This window comes from Heptranchias perlo, chromosome 13 (assembly GCF_035084215.1).
Source record: "Heptranchias perlo isolate sHepPer1 chromosome 13, sHepPer1.hap1, whole genome shotgun sequence".
NCBI classification, from domain to species: Eukaryota; Metazoa; Chordata; class Chondrichthyes; order Hexanchiformes; family Hexanchidae; genus Heptranchias; species Heptranchias perlo.
Window position 1 is genome coordinate 5,391,715 of NC_090337.1, and position 24,912 is coordinate 5,416,626.

Consider the following 24,912-nt stretch of genomic DNA (forward strand, 5'->3'; position numbering starts at 1 on the left):
AAAGAAAGACTTACATTTATATAGCACCTTTCATGACCTCAGGACGTCCCAAAGCGCTTTACAGCCAACTAATTACTTTTGAAGTGTAGTCACTGTTGTAATGTAGGGAACGCGGCGGTCGATTTGCGCACAGCAAGATCCCACAAACAGCAAAGTGATAATGACCAGATAATCTGTTTTTAATAATGTCGGTTGAGGGATAAATATTGGCCCAGGTCACCGGGGAGAACTCCCCTGCTCTCCTTTAAAATAGTGGCCGTGGGATCTTTTTAACGTCCACCTGAGAGGGCAGACTGAGTCTCAGTTTAACATCTCATCCAAAAGACGGCACCTCCAACAGTGCAGCACTCCCTCAGTACTGCACCGGGAGTGTGTCAGCCTGGATTATGTGCTCAAGTCTCTGGAGTGGGGCTCAGAACCCACCACCTCCTGACCCAGAGGCGAGAGTGCTGTCCAACGAGCCATGGTTGAGAAAGAAGATATCAGAAATTTAAAAGACAATTAGAAAGTATCGAAGGTGGTGAAGGTAATTATAAACCAAGCACGGAGAACTTCGATGGTCATGTAGATTAATAGCGAGAATTAGAATGTTATTTTTTTCAGGTGCACGGCCGTTACAGGCCCTCAGGGCCTGATCAGTATTCTTAGCATCACTCAGAACGGTACCTAGCTGCCCTGATGACAGCCGCTGTAATTATACTCACATTTGCTTATTCTTATATTCACCTGTAATTCTTACATCAATATTAATAGAAATGTGCTTTAGAAACTTCAAGTGAAAAGGAGATGACTCACATTGCTAAAATCTGGACACTTATTGCAGCATTCACCCTGGGAGTTCTGAGAACGGAACAATTTTTAGCAATAGGGAATGGGCATTCAGGCCCAATGAACCTGTCCCTTTTTAGAAATCATCGACCCACCCTCCCACCATATCCCCCAACCCCATCGACCCCCCTCCCACCATATCCCCCAACCCCACCCACCCACCCTCCCACCATATCCCCCAACCCCATCGACCCACCCTCCCACCATATCCCCCAACCCCACCCACCCACCCTCCCACCATATCCCCCAACCCCACCGACCCACCCTCCCACCATATCCCCCAACCCCACCGACCCACCCTCCCACCATATCCCCCAACCCCACCGACCCACCCTCCCACCATATCCCCCAACCCCACCGACCCACCCTCCCACCATATCCCCCAACCCCACCGACCCACCCTCCCACCATATCCCCCAACCCCACCGACCCACCCTCCCACCATATCCCCCAACCCCACCGACCCACCCTCCCACCATATCCCCCAACCCCACCGACCCACCCTCCCACCATATCCCCCAACCCCACCGACCCACCCTCCCACCATATCCCCCAACCCCACCGACCCACCCTCCCACCATATCCCCCAACCCCACCGACCCACCCTCCCACCATATCCCCCAACCCCACCGACCCACCCTCCCACCATATCCCCCAACCCCACTGACCCACCCTCCCACCATATCCCCCAACCCCACCCACCCACCCTCTCACCATATCCCTCAACCCCACCGACCCACCCTCTCACCATATCCCCCAACCCCACCCACCCACCCTCCCACCATATCCCCCAACCCCACCGACCCACCCTCCCACCATATCCCCCAACCCCACCGACCCACCCTCCCACCATATCCCCCAACCCCACCGACCCACCCTCCCACCATATCCCCCAACCCCACCCACCCACCCTCTCACCATATCCCCCAACCCCACCCACCCACCCTCTCACCATATCCCTCAACCCCACCGACCCACCCTCTCACCATATCCCCCAACCCCATCGACCCACCCTCCCACCATATCCCCCAACCCCACCGACCCATCCTCCCACCATATCCCTCAATCCCACCGACCCACCCTCTCACCGTATCCTTCAACCCCACCGACCCACCCTCCCACCATATCCCCCAAACCCACCGACCCACCCTCCCACCATATCCCTCAACCCCACCGACCCACCCTCTCACCCTCTCACCCTCTCACCATACCCCCATCCCTTCTTACCCACTTGTAAAATGACCCCCAGTGTCTCGGTGCTAACATGCCCACCAGTGAAATCTCACTGGGACTTTGCTCTCGTCTGGAGAGGGGAGGTTTTGCTGCATTCTTGGTGTCACGCATCACACTGGGAGTTTGAACCCACACCAGCTGCACTCCACAACAAACAAAGCCTATAATAATGAGGGCGGAGCTGGGTGGATCAGTGAGTCCCATGTTGGGCTTTCACCTCTGGTTCCTGGGTTCAGATCTAGCTCATGGCGATGGGATGAAAGTCTCCTCATGTGTCACATGTCAACCCAGTTGCTAGTGTTAGGGGAGTCGCACATTGGGGGTCACTTTGGCTTTGGGCAATGGTGTGAAAGGGACAATATCAGACATTGTACACGCCAATTAAACATTCACGCTGCCAAGTGTCAGTCATGGCTCAGTGGGCAGCACTGTTGCCTCTGAGTTAGAAGGTTATGGGTTCGAGTCCCACTCCAGAGACTTGAGCACATAATCCAGGCTGACGCTCCCAGTGCAGTACTGAGGGAGTGCTGCATTGTTGGTGGTGCCGTCTTTTGGGTGAGACGTTAAACCGAGGCTTCGGGGGCCTCTCCTTCCTTCCCGACTGCTGCCAACCTCTTTAAGCCTGGCCTGAAAACTGCAGCAGATTCCCCGCTCGGGCCCCGGTTAAAATACTGTCAGGGTCCAATTTACATAAAGTCACGAGGCCCCTGCCCGCTTTCGGCGGCCACCTCATCCGCCTGTGGAACCCCATGGGTTAATATCAGAGACGACGGAAAAGGGTCAAGTTCCTGGGGAATTAACTTGCTTGTTTGTAACTGGCTTCTTGCGCATCCTCCCCACTCCATTTGCCCCACCATTGGCGGCCATGCCATCAGCTGCCTAGGCCCTAAGCTCAGGAATTATCTCTCTCTCCTCCTTTAAGATACTCCTTAAAACCCTACCCCTTTGACCAAGCTTTTAGTCTTCTGTCCTAATATCTCCTTATGTGGCTCGATGTCAAATTTTGTTTGATAATCGCTCCTGTGAAGCACCTTGGGACGTTTCACTACGTTAAAGGCGCTGTATAAATGCAAGTTGTTGTCCTCTCTTCTGGGCAGCTCGGGGTTAAAACCAGCAGTAGTGACTTGGGCAAGTCTGCACTAAAGGTCACCCTGAGTTCAGTGCTGCTTTTGGTTCAGTGTCTGATTATTAGCAGATTAAATTAAACTGTCTGTGAGCTTCAGGCAGTGAGACAGTCGCAATCAAATTCGTGTTGCATTTGAAGAAATGAGTTTGAGACGCTGCCGTTTCTCCTGGAGATCCACGTTAATGTGTTCTCCCATTAATAATTACTTCAGGACAAGCTATTAAAGTTCACGGACTGGTTGTGGCAGTGGGTTCGAGTTCAGTCCTTTTGCTTTGGGGGGTTGGTGGGGTAGAGTCAGGGACCAAATCAAGCCCAGACTGTGGATGTAAAAGAAAAGAAAGAACTTGCATTTATATAGCGCCTTTCACAACCTCAGGACGTCCCAAAGCGCTTCACAGCCAATGAAGTACTTTTGAGGCGTGATCACTGTTGTAAAGTAGGGAAATGCGGCAGCCAATTCGCGCACAGCAAGATCCACAAACGGCAATGAGATGAATGACCAGATAATCTGTTTTTAGTGATGTTGGTTGAGGGATATATATATTGGCCCAGGACACAAAACCAAGGCCCAAAGTGAAGTGGGTTTCGAGCTAGGTGAATCCACTTTAATTGACACACGTACGCGACAGAAGGCAGCCCGCTCTTCGTTATGAACCGGACAGCCTGACTCGAGAGATTGCAGGCATGATGAGGTAACAGGCTCTGTTCTAAAGCTGACAAAAAGGCATCTTTTTGAGGCCATGCTCCTTACTGTCTGGGCCATGATTGATGGGACAGTGTATAGTACAATGGCGAAGAGGTGATAGTGAATTTGTACAATCTTACAATGGGTGAAAGAGACCAGTTGAGCCAAATGGCCTGTTTTTGCACTGTACACTCAATGTAATTCTATTTAAAAGCACCAGTTGGGTCCAGTTAGCGTACTGGGTGCAGTTTTGGGTGCCTCGTTATAGAAAGGACTTTTAAAGCCATAAGAGAGCGTCGAGCTTCACCAGGGTGATACCAAGGATGGGAAACTATAGTTATGAGGAGAGATTTGAGATACTGGGACTGATTCCATGGAGCAGAGATGGCTAAGCAAGGATGGGGCAAGGCTTCAGAAAATGTATACGAATGTCAGCCATTTGCTGGGAGTTTTCTGTCCTTGTTCCTTTGACATTTCTTCCTGTTAAGTTTGGCTTATTTGTAAACTGATAAATTGAGTAAAATAATGTTAAGAGAAAAATATACGAGCTGTTAGTCGACAGATAGGAAGGAGCCAATATCTGCCGAAGTGCCAAAAAACAGGCCTTTCAAATCACCTGGACCGATAACAAATCTGCTTCCATTTTAGACAGAGAGCAAACTTTGTAAATGGCTCTAACATTCATGTCATCTGGTCTTGCTTGATGGATGTTTTACTTGTATTTAGAAATATGGGTTAAGGCCTGAGGTGTGGATTAGGGCCCAAGGCCCGAGGCCCACAGTGCAGAACACCACCAAGACTAAAGATAAGAGAGACAAGAGATAAACAAAGCAATAGTGCTAAGATGACACCAAGCTTGGGTTTTGACAGCCTGGATATTGTAGGTGGAAGGGAAGTCTGAGGGAGATAAAGAGTTTCATGATAATAATGAAAAGACAGATTGGAGCTATGGATAGTTTTTTTATATATTAATGACTGGACTTGAATATACAGGGCATAATTTCAAAGCTCGCAGATGACACGAAACTCGGAAATATAGTAAACAATGTGGAGGATAGTAACAGACTTCAGGAGGACAGAGACAGACTGGTGAAATGGGCAGACACATGGCAGATGAAATTTAACGCAGAGAAGTGTGAAGTGATTCATTTTGATTGGAAGAATGAGGAGAGGCAATATAAACTAAATGGTACAATTTTAAAGTGGGTGCAGGAACAGAGAGACCTGGGGGTGTATGTACACAAATCTTTGAAAGTGGCAGGACAAGTTGAGAAAGCTGTTAAAGAAGCATATGGGATCCTGGGCTTTATTAATAGAGGCATAGACTACAAAAGCAAGGAAGTTATGCTAAACCTTTATAAAACACTGGTTAGGCCTCAGCTGGAGAATTGTGTTCAATTCTGGGAACCACACTTTAGGAAGGATGTCAAGGCCTTAGAGAGGGTGCAGAGGAGATTTACTCGAATGGTACCAGGGATGAGGAACTTCAGTTATGTGGAGAGACTGGGGCTGTTCTCCTTAGAGCAGAGAAGACTTAATAGAGATGTTCAAAATTATGAGGGGTTCTGATAGAGTAAATAAGGAGAAACTGTTTCCAGTGCAGGAAGGGTCAGTAACCAGAGGACACAGATTTAAGGTAATCGGCAAAAGAACCAGGGGGGAGATGAGGAGAGTGTTTTTTATGCAGCGAGTTGTTATGATCTGATGGTCATAAAAGATCCCACGGCACTTTATCGAAGAAGAGTTGGGGGAGTTCTCCCCGGTGTCCTGGGGCCAATATTTATCCCTCAACCAGCATCACTGAAAAAAAAAACAGATTATCCGGTCATCATCACATTGCTGTTTGTGGGATCTTGCTGTGCGCAAATTGGCTGCCGCGTTTCCTACATTACAACAGTGACTACACTTCGAAAAGTACTTCATTGGCTGTGAAGCTCTTTGGGACGTCCTGAGGTGAAAGGCTTTATATAAATGCAAGTTTTTCTTTCTTGTGTTTCAAAAAACCCTCTTGCCTGTTTGTTCCTTTTTCTTTGGTCCAAATGTCAAGCTGAAGGACACAATGTGTTATTTTTTTTTCACTTGTAATTGAGGGGAAGATAAAGAGTGGCAGGCTGGAACGGTTCCGACAGTGACTCTCGTACCTTCTGTCCCCTCACCTGGCTGTGCTCATTACCATCAGTCAGCTACTGTCGGTCCTGCGAAGCTCTGGTTCAGCCGTTGGACTCCAGTTCGTTCCCTTGACGTCTCTCCCCAGATGCAATGCGAGGTCGGGCAGCCTGCGCAGGGGGAGGGATATAATCATTGCTAATCGCACGACAGGTTTTCGTTGGATTATAAATCTGGGCATGGCTTCAGACAATCCTGAAATGTATAATTAAAATATATCATCCTCAGTCCCAAGTAAGTGCATACATGTCAAGTACAGAATCTAACTGTATGCATCATTGGCCAAATTAGGTGCAGAATCATTAGATGATCCACCCCGAGTTATTGACGCAATTTTTTTTCCTGTTCTTTAAGTGATAATACACAGAATTCTTTGCTGATTCTTACCTGCAGGTTGTGGAACAAATTATTTTACCAAGGAGGGCCCACATAAATCATCCCTTTGCAGAGCTCCCTCCTGAATGAGCCTGGTACCCAGTTTGGTAAATGCCCAACAACAAAGGCAGATTTTCGTTCTTGACGCTCTTATTCCTTCTTTGCTCTTCTGAACATTCTTCTCCTCCTCTTAAGTCCCTCCTTCCCTCAGTATTGAAATCAAGACTCATTGGGCTGCTGCATTCACCTCCCAATACCTCAGCACTCACCTCCCTTGGCCTCTGAGCCGGAAGGTCCTGGGTCGGAGCCTCGCTCCGGAGGCTTGAGCACATAATCCAGGCCGACACTCCCGGTGCCAGTGCCGAGGGAGTGCTGCACCGTCGGAGGTGCCGTATTTCAGATGAGACGTCAAACCGAGGCCTCGACCGCTCTCTCAGGATCCCACGGCCGCTATTTCGAAGAAGAGCGGGGGAGTTCTCCCTGGCGTCCTGGGGCTGATATTTATACCTCAACCAACATCACAAAAGAACAGCTTATCTGGTCATTGTCACATTGCTGTTTGCGGGATCTTGCTGTGCGTAAATTGGCTGCCGCATTTCCTTCATTGCAACAGTGACCACACTTCAAAAGTACTTAATTGGCTGTAAAGCGCTTTGGGATGTCTCAAGGTTGTGAAAGGGGCTGTAGAAATGCAAGTTCTTTCCTTTTTCTTTCCTTCTTCCTATAATCTGACAGCTTTTCAAACTCAAACCAGACGCCACCAACACTCTGCTATTTGGTTAACATCATCTTCACTCCTACTCTTTGTAACCTCAGTGGTGATCTGTTCTGTGGGCCTATGCTTAGGTCTCCCAATAATAAGAGATGGTTAGGAACATCAAACTGAGAACTGGCCTCAATAACCCTATAATAGCTCAAAAGACGGTTGGCGGATTTGAACCTAATTAATTTGAAGATAATTGCCAAAAGAATGAGGAGGAGAATTTTTTTTTTTACGCAGCGAGTTGTTCTGATCTGGAATGCGCTGCCTGAAAGGGCGGTGGAAGCAGATTCAATAGTAACTTTCAAAAGGGAATTGGATGGTAGAATTGAAATGGAAATATTTGCAGGGCTATTGTGGAAAGAGCAGGGGGAGTGGGAATAATTGGACAGCTCTTTCAAGGAGCCGGCAGAGACAGGATGGGCCGAATGGCCTCCATCTATGCTGCATCATTCTACTGCCTTTTGGCTTTGTCAACAGGAAACAGACAGCCAGATGGGCACATCCGGGGTATGTTCCCTTCCATGTGGGGACTTCCCAGGCCTCGCGGGGGAGGTGCCTTCATGATGCGTTGAGGCTTTTGGGCCTAATGTTCCTCCTTGACGCATGGCAGGTCTTTAACAATCTCTTGACAGTTTGTTCTCTTTCCCCTTTGTGTTCAGGCCACTAACCAGGCGGGTGTGGGACCCTGCAGCAGTCTGGCAAGCTACACCACCCCTGCCTCAGTCCCTTCCGCTGTCTCCACCCTCTACATACTGGACGACGAACACATAGACCCGAGTCTGGCGTCGGCCTCTACGTGCCTTGCCATCAAATGGGACGCACCGTGCAATAATGGGTCTGAGATCCTTTCGTACAGCATTGATCTCGGGGAGAACCAACTTACAGTGGACAACGTCACAGCCTACGTGATACAGGATCTCATGCCAGACACCTCCTACAGGTAATTCTCTCATCATTGGACTCACAATTACAAACGGGGAGGTGGGGGAGAGAGGCCGGAAAGCACAATCGGGAGTGGGGGGAGGGTCCTTGTAGAGAAAAAACCATTCCCCCCCCCCCGCCCCGATTTTCTCCCTTTCTGCTGCCGAAGTTAATTACTTGTCTCGGGATACGATTCTGAAGCTTCGCGCTAGAGCGAACAGTCTCCATGTTTGAGCCTAGACATTGATTCAGTGATCGCATGTAGGGAAGAATTACATCGAATGTACAGCACAGAAACAGGCCATTCGGCCCAACTGGTCCATGCCGGTGTTTTTGCTCCACATGAGTCTCCGCCTAACCTTCTTCATCTCACCCTATCAGCATATCCTTCTATTCCTTTCTCCCTCATGTGTTTATCCAGCTTCCCCTTTAATGCATCTATGCTATTCACCTCAACTACTCCTTGTGGTAGCGAGTTCCACATTCTCACCACTCTCTGGTTAAAGAAGTTTCTCCTGAATTCCCTGTTGGAACATAGGAACAGGAGTAGGCCATTCAGCCCCTCATGCCTGCTCCGCCATTTGATAGGATGATGGCTGATCTGTGATCTAACTCCATATACCTGCCTTTGGCCCATATCCCTTAATACCTTTGATTGGCAAAAAGCTATCTATCTCAGATTTAAATTTAGCAATTGAGCTAGTGTCAATTGCCGTTTGCAGAAGAGAGTTCCAAACTTCTACCACCCTTTGTGTGTAGAAATGTTTTCTAATCTCACTCCTGAAAGGTCTGGCTCTAATTTTTAGACTGTGCCCCCTACTCCTAAAATCCCCAACCAGCGGAAATAGTTTCTCTCTATCCACCCTATCCGTTCCCCTTAATATCTTATAAACTTCGATCAGATCACCCCTTAACCTTCGAAACTCTAGAAAATACAACCCCAATTTGTGTAATCTCTCCTCGTAACTTAGCCCTTGAAGTCCGGGTATCATTCTAGTAAACCTACGCTGCACTCCCTCCAAGGCCAATATGTCCTTCCGAAGGTGCGGTGCCCAGAACTGCTCACAGTACTCCAGGTGCGGTCTAACCAGGGTTTTGTATAGCTGCAGCATAACTTCTGCCCCCTTGTACTCTAGTCCTCTAGATATAAAGGCCAGCATTCTCACCACTCTCTGGTTAAAGAAGTTTCTCCTGAATTCCCTATTGGATTTATTAATGACTATCTTATATTTATGGCCCCTAGCTTTGGTCTCCCCCACAAGTGGAAACACCTTCTCTATGTCTACCTTATCAAACCCTTTCATTATCTTAAAGATCAGTTCACCCCTCAGTCTCCTCTTTTCTGGAGAAAAGAGCCCCAGTCCATTCAGTCTTTCTTGATAAGTTGGGGGCCGCTACAGTTGCTCTCAGCAGCCCACCCCCGGGCTAAGAAGTGGGAACAATCCCTGGAAACTGTACATTCGGAGTGGGGACAGGAACAGGCTTAGCTGTGATGCTCTCTGTAGTGGAACAGCCAACAATTACCATCTAGATTCAACCATTCGCTTGAGGGACCCCAGAGGAAAGCTGTGAATAGCAGCAAAAAGTTTTTTAAAAATTCAATCTCGGGATGTGGGCATCGCTGGCAAGGCCGGCATTTATTGCCTATACTCAGTTGCCCCTTGAGAAGGTGGTGGTCTTGAACCGCTGCAGTCCGTGTGGTGAAGGTGCTCCCACAGTGCTGTTAGGGAGGGAGTTCCAGGATTTTGACACGCTGACCATGAAGGATCGGCCGATATATGTCCAAGTCGGGATGGTGTTTGTGACTTGGAGGAGAACTTGGAGGTGATGGTGTTCCTGTGCACCTGCTGCCCTTGAATTTCTCGATGATGGAGGTCACGGGTTTGGGAGGTGCTGTCGAATAATTCTGTATCCAGCAGTGTAAAACCCATCTCTGATATACTTCTTGAAAGTCTCAGCTGTCTAGGACAAAGTAGATACCTTCTGCTGAACCTTGGTTAAACCATACTTGGAGTACGGTGACTGTTCTGGTCCCCATATTATAGAAAGGATACAGAGGCACTGGGGAAGGTACAAAAAAGATTTACTAGGATGATACCAGAACTGAGGGGTTATACCTATCAGGAAAGATTGAGCAGGCTGGGACTCTTTTCTCGAGAAAAGGGAAGACTAAGGGGTTACCTGATCGAAATCTTTAAGATAATGAAAGGGTTTGATAGGGTAGACATGGAGAAGATGTTTCCACTTGTGGGGGAGACCAGGGGCCATAAATATAAAATAGTCACTAATAAATCCAATAGGAAATTCAGGAGAAACTTCTTTACCCAGAGAGTGGTGAGAATGTGGAACTCGCTACCACAAGGAGTAGTTGAGGCGAATAGGATAGATGCCTTTAATGGGAAGCTGGATAAACACATGAGGGAGAATGGATTAGAAGGATATGCTGATGGTGTTTGATGGAGTAGAGAGGGAGGAGGCTCGTGTGGAGCATAAACACATAGCATGGACCAGTTGGGCCGAATGGCCTGTTTCTGTGCTGTTCACTCTATGTAATTCTATGTAGATAGAAGCAGAGCGTTTCCAGTATTTGAGGGTCCAGAACCAGGGCGCCATGGACACAAGATTAAATACAAGAGATTTAGACCAGAGGGGGCAGAAGAAACTTCTTCCCACTCAGAGTTATAAGGCCGTGGGATTCACTCGCAGGGTTAGTTGTTGAGGCAGAAACTATGTCGACATTCAAGATGAGATTGAACAGGGAGCTGAAGGTAAAAGAGGTTGAAGGGCCGAACGTGACTCTGCGTCGGGTACCTGGCCAGGGAATGCTTGATACCAACACTGAAAGGGAGATCATGTCCCATTGCCCCCACCTCGAACATCCTTCACCATGACGAGCACAAACGAGTCACAAAACAGACTGTCAGAAATTTCAGCTGAAGCTGTTAACCTCAGTAATTGTTCCAGTATCGGTACTTTCAACAGGTGGGTGTAATCGATGTGTTACAATTCACACTTATAATCACTACAGTGAACTGGCAGCTGCTTTTCATAAGGTTCTGGCAATTTTCCCCACTTTGCAAGTTTGTCTTTCTTTTTAATCAATGCACTGTCAGCTGAGATGACAGTGGGCGGTGGAGGCAGATTCAGTAGCAACTTTCAAAAAGGGAATTAAATAAATACTTGAAGGGAACAAAAAATTTCAGGGCTGTGGGGAAAGAGCGGGGGGTTGGGTCGGATTGGATAGCTCTTTCAAAGAGCCAGCACAGGCCTGATGGGCCGCATGGCCTCCTCCTGTGGCGTACTTACTATGGTACAATGAACTCTTGTGACAATATGAAGACAGTCTTTTATAAATTGATGAACCAAGATGCAGGACCAAAGTCCGTGGTGAAAGTCATCTCCTCCGAACCTTTCCTCCTTTCCTAAATACCCGATATCTGGAACGTTCTCTGCTGTTTGACTCCTCCAGGCCACGTCTGCCCTCTCAGGTGGATGTAAAAGATCCTATGGCACTATTTTGAAGAAGAGCAGGGGAGTTCTCCCCCGTGTCCTGGGCCAATATTTATCCCTCGACCAACATCGCTAAAAACAGATTATCTGGTTATTTATTTCATTGCTGTTTGTGGGATCTTGCTGTGCGCAAATTGGTTGCTGCATTTCCTACAGTGCAACAGTGATTATACTTCCAAAGTACTTCATTGGCTGTAAAGCGCTTTGGGACGTCCTGAGGCCGTGAAAGGTGCTATATAAATGCAAGTTCTTTCTTTTTTTTCTTTTCTGTAACCAAGGGGCCGATTTTCGGATGGCCGAGCGGGTGCGTTGGGGGCAGGGGGGCTCCGAAGATGACGGAATCCCGGAGCGGGTTCATAGCCTGGCTCCAACCCGCTCACTTCTGGGTTCCCCAATGACTCGTTTGGCTGCGCGTGCAGCTCTCGCATGCGGGATCCCCACCAGTAATTAAAGCCGGCAGGATGAAAATTTAGATACTTATTTAGCTAGTTGAGGTACTTGACAGACCTCATTGGAGATTTTGGCAGGGGTGCAATTTTGAAGGATCCTCAGCGTGTTTCCCGTGCTGTGGGAAACACTCTCTGTTGGAGCAGACGTGTTTCAGTCAGCAGCCAGCGGGAGATGCAAAGGATTTTTTGACAGTTGGGGGGAAAACCTCATTTATTGCAGCAGGGCACTCTGTCACTTCAGACAAAGTTTTGGCTGCAACACCTTTGCCTTTCCACTCAAAATTATTAATGTGCAACACATTTACCTACTTTGCGGACCCCTTCAAACTCACACTGTCAGGATGGGGGGGGTGCCATGGCTGCATTCATCACTTCATCCGAGGACGAGCAACATCACCAGCCTCGCCAGGCACGGTGTCCACCTCCGCCACGTGGAGCTCCACAACACAGTGCTGCACCACAGGCACCTGCACAAAATAGTCGTGCAACTACACATACACCCACTGTGGAGTGACCCAATGGGTGGCATCAAGTGTGGGTGTACATGGTGAAAGGGACTCATTACACAAGCCAGTCAAGAATGGCCAAGACGTGGCAGTAATGGTGACAATATAATATTTAATGTGCCATTAACAAAAATCAAATATAAATAAAAAACATGACAAACCATCAAAAACCCTTGTGCATCCCCTTTGTGCTCACAAAACCTTTGCCTTACGTTTCCTACTACTCCCACGTGGTGCCTCCCCTGTGGCTGCAGCAGAGGTAGTGGCAGGTTGCTCTTGGTCATGCCCTGACCGATTAGATGCTTTGGGCCGACGCCCTCTGGGTTTCAGTGCCCGTGAGGGCCCCTCCAAAGACTGCTCCTCCTGCACCTGTGCAGGGGCAGACTCGGCCACCTGGAGAGGAGGCAGCATTGCGGGTACTGGTTCAGAGGGGGGCAACGGGTGAGACGTGGGAGCGCTTTGAGTGGTGTCCCCACTTCCATGTCCCCTTTCGCCATCATCCCTCTCCTGGGCCAGGCCCACATCACTCCTACCACCCTGCTGGACAACAGTTTGGAGGACATGTGTGAAGCCTTGTAAGGCCAGTGCCAGAGTATCTGCCTGCCTGTTTCAGGCGTCAGAAAGTTGGTCACCCAGAGTCTGAAGGGTCGTTGTCAGGGCCTCAATGGACTCATTGGTGAGCCGTGCTTGAAGCTCGATGGAGGCTAGCCTTCCCTCCATCGCAGACATTCCCGCACTTCCCCGCGACGCTATCTCAGAGATGCCCTCACGTCCCTGTGACAGTATCTCAGAGATTCCCTCCTTTACCTGTGCCACCATTCCACTCATGCAGGAGTTGGACTCCTCCATCCTCTCCGCGATTGTGGAGAGTGTGCGTGGCACCTGTTCCAGCACCTCGCAAATGTGCTGCTGCCCCTCGATCATTCTCCTTTTAAAGGATGGCCCCCAGGGTTCAGCATCTGTGTCTAGCTGAGCAGAGCCTGGAGAGGAGTGCTCCCACCGACACAGACTCTCCACAGCTGCCCTGCCACCAGTGCCTGCTCGTGCTCACGTGTGTGGTGACTCACCATGTGCGACCCCAACTAAGTGAGGACAGGGACCCACCGAGGTGTGTGTATCTGCGCTGGTGGATGGCTCGCTCAGATGTGACGGTGCCCCCTCAGAGGCCGGCAGGTCCTCTGAGGAATCGCCCTCTGCCGTCACGGCGGTCCCTGAAGGCCCTGTAAGAGGGCAGAAGGCAATATTAAGCATGATGACAGATGTTGAGGTGCTGAAGATGGCAAGGCATGTTAACAGCATTTGCTATTGTGAGTGCTGAATGTTAAAGTTCTATCACCAGCCGTTTGTCAGGTGGCAGTCTCGGCGTCCCCGACGGACAGGCACTCGAGGGTGCGGCTCATTTCAAGAGCCTCCTGCTCCGTGACCGTGAGGACGACCTGATGTTGTATCCCCGCCTCCGGTCTTCGCCCTCTCCCGTGCATTCTGGGCTCTCTTCTCCTATAAGGGGAGAAAGTAGAGAGCGTGAGTGAGGGATGGTGACGTGGCCAACCGCTGAATGCATTGGTTTGGGTGAGGCTGACGGTGAAAGAGATGCATCAGAGGGTGAGTATGAGACAGAGCCATGAGATTGTATGAGGATTAGGTTGAGTGGTAGTGGTGGGATGAGTACTGGGGAGGTGAGTAAGTGCAGGTAAGTTGAGGATGAGCTTTGAGTGGGTATGAGGAGTGATGTAATAGAGTAGTGTTGGCAGTGCAGAAGGAGTTGTGGGGTGGGGGCGGTGATGTGGATGACGGAGTGTAGGAGAATGAGTAAGTGCACTCACTTTGGTTGACCTAGTTAGGTCAATGAAGCGCTTCCTGCACTGGATCCAGGTGCGGGAGACGTTGCTGCTGCTGCTGACCTCCTCTGCCACCTCGAGACAGGCCACTTCCTCCCGTCCGCCGGGTATAAAATATCCCTCCTGCTCCTCACCCCATCCAGTAAGACCTGGAGTGAGGCATCAATAAATCTGGGAGCAGCCTTTCCCCTGGGCTGCTCCATTCTATAATTTTGGTTCTTTGCTGCAGGAGCAGCATTGGAGGACTGCCCCTTTAAATAGGGCTCCTCCAGCTGACAGCCTGTGATGCGGATGCGCAGTCCGCCCGCTGCACAGGTTTCTGACTGGAAACCCGGAAGTCACGTTAAGTGGCTTCAATTTACCTGCGATCGCGTGGGAAACGGACGGATTTCACTGGGCGGGTTACCCACGCGCCCAGTCGCCCCCCACCCCCGCTGCCATCCCGCCTCCCTGGTAATATCGGGGCCCAAGTGTGGAAAGTTCGGCCAAACAGCTGTTTTTATTTTCTGCAGACTCTGCCCTTGTGACACCAGACCGAGATTGAATGAGAACGAACCGCACCCTACGTGTGGCAAGCAACTACACATAATTAGAATCAAAAACTCCAAAATTTTGCTGTGCAGTATATCAGGCCAGAGTTTCAATGAGTGTGGGTCTAATTCCTTCATTCTCTATTTAAAATCGGAGTGAATATTGACACCACTATGTCAGCCAATGAGTTGGAGGCGGGGGCAGAACTTGTGGTTTTAATTTACAGAGTTTCCTAACTCATGACCGAAACTCCAGCAAAGTCTCCCGATAAAAGCAGGATTATTTCTCCGGCAAATTGCAGTGGGTGGAGGATAGTTACATAATACAAACAATGTGCGTAAAATCAATCCCAGTCGCTGACAGCAGTGCGGTTGGTCTCCAGGCCTGATTGGCCAGTCAATCATCTCCATTCTGGCCGGGACTTGTGGTGTCACTCTACGCAGCTAGCTCCTGTTCGCTATTCCATGATTCCTGCTGAAAGTGTGCGATGAAAGGTCACGACGCCCAAGAAACTAGGAGGGACGGGGAGAAGATGGATTGTGACTTTTCCTTTCAGTTGAATCTTGGAATTACAACAACATCGTGCATTTATACAGCACCTTTAACATAGTGAAATGTCCCAAGGTGCTTCACAAGAGCGAATATCATACAAAATTTGACTCTAAGCCACATACGGAGACATCAAGAGAGGTGACCAAAAGCTCGGACAAAGAGAGAGGTTTTAAGGAACGTCTTTACATAGAATTTTACATCGCAGAAACAGGCCATTCGGCCCAACAGGTCCATGCTGGTGTTTATGCTCCACACGAGCCAGCCCCGACCCTACTACACGGACTGCAGCGGTTCAAGAAGGCGGCTCACCACCACCTTCTCAAGGGCAATTAGGGATGGGCAATAAATGCCGGGCTCGCCAGCGACGCCCACATCCCATGAACGAATAAAAAAAAATCTCACCCTATCAACGCATCCTTCTATTCCTTTCTCCCTCATGTGTTTATCCAGCTTCCCCTTAAACGCATCTACACTATTCACCTCAACCACTCCATGTGGCAGCGTGTTCCACATTCTCACCACTCTCTGGGTAAAGCAGGAGAGAGAGGGGGGGAGAGGTTCGTGGAGGGAATTCCAGAGCTTAGGGCCTCGGCAGCTGAAGGCACGGCCGCCAATGGTGGGGTGAAGGAAGCGGAGGATGCACAAGAGACCTGAATTGGAGGAGCGCAGAGCCAGCAGTCAGTCAACTTACAAAAACAAGCACGAGCCATAAAAGGCGATAGATTTCCTGCCCACTCGAAATCAATGGATGGAAAATGGAGCTGTGCTTCTCTGAGTCAGGAAGGCTGCGGGTCTCCAGTTCCTGTCCAAGCGAGCTCGGCAGCCTGCTGCTCTCGTATTTTAGATCCATGATCTGTGAGGCCTCTTCTGATTCCTCGCCTTAGAAATATCGATTTCTGTAGGCATGCTCTGAAACAAGACATGGGTCAACGGATGTACTTGGAAATCCAGGCTGTCGGGATCAGTACGCTCCTTTTGTGACTCTTCTTCTCTGCGTGATCTGATTTTTAAAAAAACAGGCCTAAGAACAATTCCTCATCTCCAGTGCCATTGCTTCTTATGTGAGAGAAAGAAATGTGGCACCTTTCATGACCTCCAGACGTCCCAAAGCACTTTACAGCCAATGAAGTACTTTTCAGGTGTAGTCACTGTTGTAATGTAGGAGACACAGCAGCCAATTTGCGCACAGCAAGATCCCACAAACAGCAATGTGATAATGACCGGATAATCTGTTTTGGTGATGTTGGTTGAGGGATAAATATTGGCCCAGACTCCAGGAGAACTCCCCTGCTCTTCTTCTAAATAGTGGCCATGGGATCTTTCACATCCACCTGAGAGGGTAGATGGAGCCTCGATTTAAGGTCCCATCTGAAAGACAGCGCCCTCCTACAGTGCACCACTCCCTCAGTGCTGCACTGGGAGCGTTCGCCTGGATTTTGTGCTCGAGTCTCTGGAGTGGGGCTCGAACCCACGATCGTCTGACTCAGAGGTGAGAGTGCTCCCCACTGAGACACGGCTGACAACTTAATTTGATTGGTTTCCAAAATCCCTGTAAGTGTACAAGGTGGTAATCCAGTTTCCACTTTGCAGTGTTCCCGTGCCCCTCTTGTAACTGAAGCAGGGTCGGTTCCAGCAGAGGGACCCTGCTGGGAACCAGCACGAGGTACCACTGGACCCAGCCAGAGACGGACTGCGGATCGAGGGGTAGAGAAAGAATGTGGAAATACTTTGGTCTCAGATCACTGGCATCCCCACTCCCACCTCAACCCTTCCTGATCACTATCCAGTCAGCCCCTCCTAGAATGTAGGAACAGTGAACCATTCAGCCCCTCGAGCCTATTCCGCAAGTGTCACGGGTAAGGACAGGATACATGCGATGTCTTCCACAGTCGAATAGCTTGCTGACACGCACTGTCTTAAGATCGAACATGAAGAATGGAAAAATGGAAGGTGTAGCAAAGTCTGTGGAACCTGTACCCCCAACATGGTGTCAGCACTTTCAAGGGAGATGGAAGGGGGCAGAATGATAACAAATAAAAGATGTTGGGGTTTCAGTAAACTATCTTGGTTGAATATGTTAATGTACAGTCAGATTTGTTATATTAATGCCGGTTAACCTGGAGACTGGTTTCCTGTTTTGTTCCCGTGAATTAAATATTCAAATATTATGCTGTGAAATTGTTTTCCTGCTTTCTCCAGTTACAGTTCTGTGCTTTCAGCTGCCAGTTCCACCCCGTTACAGGGTCATTTAACGCGGGGTGTAATTCTGCTCTGGGTGGGGTATTTCAGATCGATTCAGGGATCTTGCCTCCTAGTGTACAGTGATGTGGAACTCACCTTCCCGTGACTCGTGAGGTTTCTGCCGTGGCTCAGTGGGCAGCACTCTCGCCTCTGAGTCAGAAGGTTGTGGGTTCGAGTCCCACTGCAGAGGCTTGAACACATAATCCAGTACTGAGGGAGTGCTGCACAGTCGCAGGTGCCGTCTTTTGGATGAGACGTTAAACCGAGGCCCCGTCTGCCCTCTCGGGTGGACGTAAAAGATCCCACAGCCAGTATCCGAAGAAGAGCAGGGGGAGTTCTCCCTAAAGCAGAAGACAGTGAGGGAAGGTGTAGAATAACTAAGTCTGTGTTTGTAAAAATAAATGATGTGGCGAGGCCGACATTTATTGCCCATCCCTAATTGCCCTTGAGACGGTGGTGGTGAGCCGCCTTCTTGAACTGCTGCAGTCCGTGTGGTGACGGTTCTCCCACAGTGCTGTTAGGAAGGGAGTTCCAGGATTTTGACCCAGCGACAATGAAGGAACGGCGATATATTTCCAAGTCGGGATGGTGTGTGACTTGGAGGGGAACGTGCAGGTGGTGTTGTTCCCATGTGTCTGCTGCCCTTGTCCTTCTCGGTGGTGGAGGTCGCGGGTTTGGGAGGTGCTGTCGAAGAAGCCTTGGCGAGTTGCTGCAGTGCATCCTGTGGATGGTACACACTGCAGCCACTGTGCGCCGGTGGTGAAGGGATTGAATGTTTAGGGTGGTGGATGGGGTGCCAATCAAGCGGGCTGCTTTGTCCTGGATGGTGTCGAGCTTCTTGAGTGTTGTTGGAGCTGCACTCATCCAGGCAAGTGGAGAGTATTCCATCACACTCCTGACTTTTGCCTTATAGATGGTGGAAAGGCTTTGGGGAGTCAGGAGGTGAGTCACTCGCCACAGAATACCCAGCCTCTGACCTGCTCTTGTAGCCACAGTATTCATATGGCTAGTCCAGTTAAGTTTCTGGTCAATGGTGACCCCCAGGATGTTGATGGTGGGGGATTCAGCGATGGTAATGCCATTGAATGTAATGGGGAGGTGGTTAGACTCTCTCTTGTTGGAGATGGTCATTGCCTGGTACTTGTCTGGCACGAATGTTACTTGCCACTTATCAGCCCAAGCCTGGATGTTGTCCAGGTCTTGCTGCATGTGGGCACGGACTGCTTCATTATCTGAGGGGTTGCGAATGGAACTGAACACTGTGCAATCATCAGCGAACATCCCCATTTCTGACCTTATGATGGAGGGAAGGTCATTGATGAAGCAGCTGAAGATGGTTGGGCCTAGGATACTGCCTTGAGGAACTCCTGCAGCAATGTCCTCGGGCTGAGATGATTGGCCTCCAACAACCACTACCATCTTCCTTTGTGCTAGGTATGACTCCAGCCACTGGAGGGTTTTCCCCCTGATTTCCATTGACTTCAATTTTACTGTGGCTCCTTGGTGCCACACTCGGTCAAATGCTGCCTTGATGTCAAGGGCAGTCACTCTCACCTCACCTCTGGAATTCAGCTCTTTTGTCCATGTTTGGACCAAGGCTGTAATGAGGTCTGGAGCCGAGTGGTCCTGGCGGAACCCAAACTGAGCATCGGTGAGCAGGTTATTAGTGAGTAAGTGCCGCTTGACAGCACTGTCGACGACACCTTCCATCACTTTGCTGATGATTGAGAGTAGACTGATGGGGCGGTAATTGGCCGGATTGGATTTGTCCTGCTTTTTGTGGACAGGACATACCTGGGCAATTTTCCACATTGTCGGGTAGATGCCAGTGTTGTAGCTGTACTGGAACAGCTTGGCTAGAGGCGCAGCTAGTTCTTGAGCACAAGTCTTCAGCACTACAGCTGGGATGTTGTCGGGGCCCATAGCCTTTGCTGTATCCAGTGCACTCAGCCGTTTCTTGATATCACGTGGAGTGAATCGAATTGGCTGAAGACTGGCTTCTGTGATGGTGGGGATATCGGGAGGAGGCCGAGATGGATCATCCACTCGGCACTTCTGGCTGAAGATGGTTGCAAACGCTTCAACCTTGTCTTTTGCAGTCACGTGCCGGACTCCGCCATCATTGAGGATGGGGATTTTGTAAAGTCAGTGCTGCAATCACACCGGAGGGGAGGGGAGGGGGAGATTACTGAGCATCGCTACATCAAGGGCCTCGATCAGTTTATAAAACTTGTCGTCCGGCTCAAAAAACCAACACAAACAGTAAGCAGCGACCTGTGCTTGTATGTCACAGCTCCCAATAAACTGTACCATCTGTCAACTCGAGGTGAAAAAGTTAAAGGATTGAATAAACACTGCAAATAAATGACTAGTAATCTCGAGTGTTTACAAACGGGGAGCTCAGAGTAGCACTGACCCGAGACTTATCATAGAATCAAACAGCACAGAAGGCGGCCATTCGGCCCATCCTGCCAATGCCGGCTCTTTGAAAGAGCTTCCCAATTTGTTCCCACTCCCCCTGCCCTTTCCCCGTAGCCCTACAAATTGTTCCCCCTTCAAGTATTTATCCAATTCCCTTTTGAAAGTTGTTATTGAATCTGCTTCCACCGCCCTTTCAGGCAGCGCATTCCAGATCATAATAACTCGCTGCGTTAAAAAAAAAATTCTCCTCATCTCCACTCTGGTCCTTTTTGCCAATCACCTTAAATCTGTGTCCTCTGGTTCCCGACCCTCCTGCCACTGGAAACAGTTTCTCCCTTTTTTTTGCTCTAAGAGCTGGAAAACTTTAACTTGCTATTACATTATTAAATTAATAACTTAAACTAGATAAACTAATTAGTTAATAAAACTAAAAATAAACAAGTCAATAAAAATTTTAACTAATTAAATAAATAAAACAAGTTTAGATCGGGATGGCAGGGCAGGTAGTGTCTCGTAACTGCAGCATGTCGGAGTCTGTGGAGACCAGCGAGATCCTGAGCAACCACATCTGCAGTAAGTGTCTGCAGCTCGAGGAACTTCAGCTCAGAGTTGTCGAGCTGGAGTCCAAGCTGCAGACCTTGCGACGCATCAGGGAGGGGGAGAGTTAACTGGACACTTTGATCCAGGAGGCAGTCACACCCCTTAGGTTAGGTAGTGGTTTAGACTTGGTCAGTGGTCAGGGACAGGAGGATGTGACTGCGAGTCAGGCAGGTATGGGGACTCAGGATGCGGTGATGGAGGAGCCTCAGCCTTTGCCCTTGACCCGTACTTGCTACCTGTGTGGATGAGAACGAGGGCTGTAGGGAGAATGGGCAATTTGACCACGGCAGTGTGGTACAGGAGGCCATTTAAGTGAAGGGAGTAAAAAGGAATGTGGTAGTGTTAGGGGATAGTCTAGACAGGGGGATAGATATTGTTCTCTGCAGCTGTGACTGAGAGTCCCGAAGGCTGTGTTGCCTGCCCGGTGCCAGGGTTAAGGACATCTCCTTGTAGCTGGAAAAGAACTTGGAGCATGAGGGGGAGGATCCAGTTGACATGGTCCATGTAGGAACCAACGACATAGGTAGAACTGAGAATGGGGTTCTGCTGAGAGAGTTTGAGGAGTTAGGGTCTAAATTAATAAGCAGAACCTCAAAAGTACTAATCTCTGGATTACTACCTGAGCCACGTGCAAATCGGCAAAGGGACAAACAGATCAGAGAGTTAAATGCGTGGCTCAAAGAGTGGTGTGGGAGACAGGGGTTTCGATTCATGGGGCACTGGCACCAGTACTGGGGAAACAGGGAGCTGTTCCGATGGGACGGGCTCCACTCAAACCAGGCTGGGACCAGTGTCCTGGTGAATCGAATAACTAGGGCTGTAGATAGGGCTTTAAACTAAAAAAAAAGGGGGTTGGGGGGGAGGGTTCAGGTGAGGGGAAATTTAGAAATCTAAAGAGAGAAGTCAACTCATTAGAGCAGAGTAGTGATTCAGGTAAAGATAAGCAGAGTGTGGCAGGAACATAAGAACATAAGAAATTGGAGCAGGAGTAGGCCAATCGGCCCCTCGAGCCTGCTCCGCCATTCAATAAGATCATGGCTGATCTTTTTTTTTTTAACTTTCAAATCTGTTTTGTGACGCTTAGTTCCTGCTTTTTCCTTTTTTAACACTTTACCTATTACTCCATACCTTCTGTCCCTTCCTGTTACGCTTTCCTCTCTCTCCCTGCTCAGGTTCCCAACCCCCTGCCACTTTAGTTTAAACCCTCCCCAACAGCACTAGCAAACACTCCTCCTAGGACAGCGGTCCCGGCCCTGCCCAGGTGCAGACCGTCCGGTTTGTACTGGTCCCACCTCCCCCAGAACCGTTTCCAGTGTCCCAGGAATTTGAATCCCTCCCCCTTGCACCATTCCTCTAGCCACGTATTCATTTGAAATATCCTCCTATTTCTACTCTGACTAGCACGTGGCACTGGCAGCAATCCTGAGATTACTACCTTTGAGGTCCTATTTTTTAATTTACCTCCTAACTCCCTATATTCTGCTTTTAGGACCTCATCCCCTTTTTTAACTATATTGTTGGTGCCTATGTGCACCACGACAGCTGGCTGTTCGCCCTCCCCCTCCAAAATGTTCTGTAGCCGCTCCGAGACGTCCTTGATCCTTGCACCAGGGAGGCAACACACCATCCTGGAGTCTCGGTTGCGGCCGCAGAAACGCCTGTCTATTCCCCTTACAATTGAGTCCCCTATCACTATAGCTCTTTCACTCTTTTTCCTCCCAACCTGTGCAGCAGAGCTACTCGGGGTGCCAGGAAGTTGGCTGCTGCTGTCTTCCCCTGATAAGTCATCCCCCACAACAGCATCCAAAGTGGCATATCTGTTTGAGAGGGGGATGGCCACAGGGGACCCCTGCACTACCTGCCTGCACCTCTTACTCTTCTTGGTGGTCACCCATTCACTTCCTGCCTGTATACCCTTTACCTGTGGTGTGACCAACTCGCTAAACGTGCTATCCACGAGTTTCTCTGCATCGCGGATGCTCCACAGTGAGTCCACCCGCAGCTCCAGCTCCGAGATACGATCGGTCAGTAGCTGCAGGTGGACACACTTCCTGCACACATGGTCGGCAGGGACACTGGTAGTGTCCATGACTTCCCACATCTTGCAGGAGGAGCATATCACGGGTGCGAGGTCTGCTGCCATGACTTGCCTTAGCTGAGTTACCCCTTTTAAATTACGTTGAAATTAGAAAATGTTAACTATACTAGGGACCTAGGTTCACTAAAAAAAAACACTATCTGCTATAAAACCTGCAGATCTTCCCTTTCTTATTACTTTACTTACAGTAAAATGGTAGAAATACTCACCTGAACCTACTCACCAATCAGCTGCCTCCCCTGTGCCGCGTCACTTTCTGACTGGTGACGTCACCCCGAACTGCCGCTGGTCTCAGAGTCTCGCTCTCAGAGTAAGCTCTGGTCTCGCTCTCTCCGCGCTGTTTATATCCCCGCTCTGGTCTCGCTCTCTCCCGCCGCTCACCGACTGAACTCTCGCTCTCTCCGCGCTGTTTATATCCCCGCTCTGGTCTCGCTCTCTCCCCCCACTCACCGACTGGACTCTCGCTCTCTCCGCGCTGTTTATATCCCCGCTCTGGTCTCGCTCTCTCCCCCCGCTCACCGACTGAACTCCCGCTCTCTCCGCGCTGTTTATATCCCCGCTCTGGTCTCGCTCTCTCCCCCTGCTCACCGACTGAACTCTCGCTCTCTCCGCGCTGTTTATATCCCCGCTCTGGTCTCGCTCTCTCCCCCCGCTCACCGACTGAACTCCCGCTCTCTCCGCGCTGTTTATATCCCCGCTCTGGTCTCGCTCTCTCCCCCTGCTCACCGACTGAACTCTCGCTCTCTCCGCGCTGTTTTTATCCCCGCTCTGGTCTCGCTCTCTCCCGCCGCTCACCGACTGAACTCTCGCTCTCTCCGCGCTGTTTTTATCCCCGCTCTGGTCTCGCTCTCTCCCCCTGCTCACCGACTGAACTCTCACTCTCTCCGCGCTGTTTTTATCCCCGCTCTGGTCTCGCTCTCTCCCGCCGCTCACCGACTGAACTCTCACTCTCTCCGCGTTGTTTTTATCCCCGCTCTGGTCTCGCTCTCTCCCGCCGCTCACCGACTGAACTCTCGCTCTCTCCGCGCTGTTTTTATCCCTGCTCTGGTCTCGCTCTTTGCCGCCGCTCACCGGACAGAGAGTTTAACGGTATCGCGAATAAGATCAATTCAGGGAAAAATGGTAAAAAGTTAAAATTAAAGGCTCTTTATCTGAATGCCCGAAACATTCGTGACAAGATCGATGAATTAGTTGCACAAATAGCGATAAATGGGTTTGATCTAAGAGCCATTACAGAGACATGGTTGCAAGGTGACCAAGGTTGGGAACTAAATAGTCCAGGGTACTTGACGTTTCGAAAAGACAGACAAAATGAAAAAGGAGGGGGTGTAGCCCTGATAATAAAGGATGTCATAAGGACAGAGGAAGGATCTTGGCTCAGAAGATCAGGAAGTAGAATCAGTATGGGTGGAGATAAGAAATAACAAGAGGCAAAAAACACTGGTGGGAGTAATTTATAGGCCCCCTATTGGTAGCTATACCGTTGGACAGAGTATTAATCAAGAAATAATAGGAGCTTGTAACAAAGGTAATGCAATAATTGTGGGGGACTTTAACCTTCATACAGACCGGGCAAATCAAATTGGCAAAAGTAGTTTGGAGGACAAGTTCATGGAATGCATTCGAGACAGTTTTCTAGAACAATACGTCATGGAACCAACCAGGGAACAGGCTATTTTAGATCTTGTGCAATGAGACAGGGTTAATTAATAACCTGATACTAAGGGATCCTCTGGGGAAGAGTGATCATACTATGATGATGAAGAATTTCTTCACTCAGAGGGTTGTGATTCTTTGGAATTCTCTGCCCCAGAGGGCTGTGGATGCTGAGTCGTTGAGTATATTCAAGGCTGAGATTGATAGATTTTTGGACTCTAGGGGAATCAAGGGATATGGGGATCGGGCGGGAAAGTGGAGTTGAGGTCGAAGATCAGCCATGATCAGATTGAATGACGGAACAGGCTCGAGGGGCTGTATGGCCTACTCCTGCTCCTATTTCTTATCTTCTATCAAAACCCCTTATAATTTTGAACACCTCTATTAAACCTCCCCTTAACCATCTCTGCTCT

General features: G+C 49.5%; 1 protein-coding gene across 1 annotated transcript in view; it reads left to right on the forward strand.

Moving 5' to 3' along the window:
- The window catches only part of LOC137331233 (fibronectin type III domain-containing protein 3B-like), a 303,695-nt gene that overhangs the window by 242,317 nt on the left and 36,466 nt on the right, over positions 1–24,912 (forward strand). Inside the window, 1 exon segment of the mRNA XM_067994877.1 lies at positions 7,836–8,116. Coding sequence (XP_067850978.1) covers positions 7,836–8,116 — 281 coding nt within the window.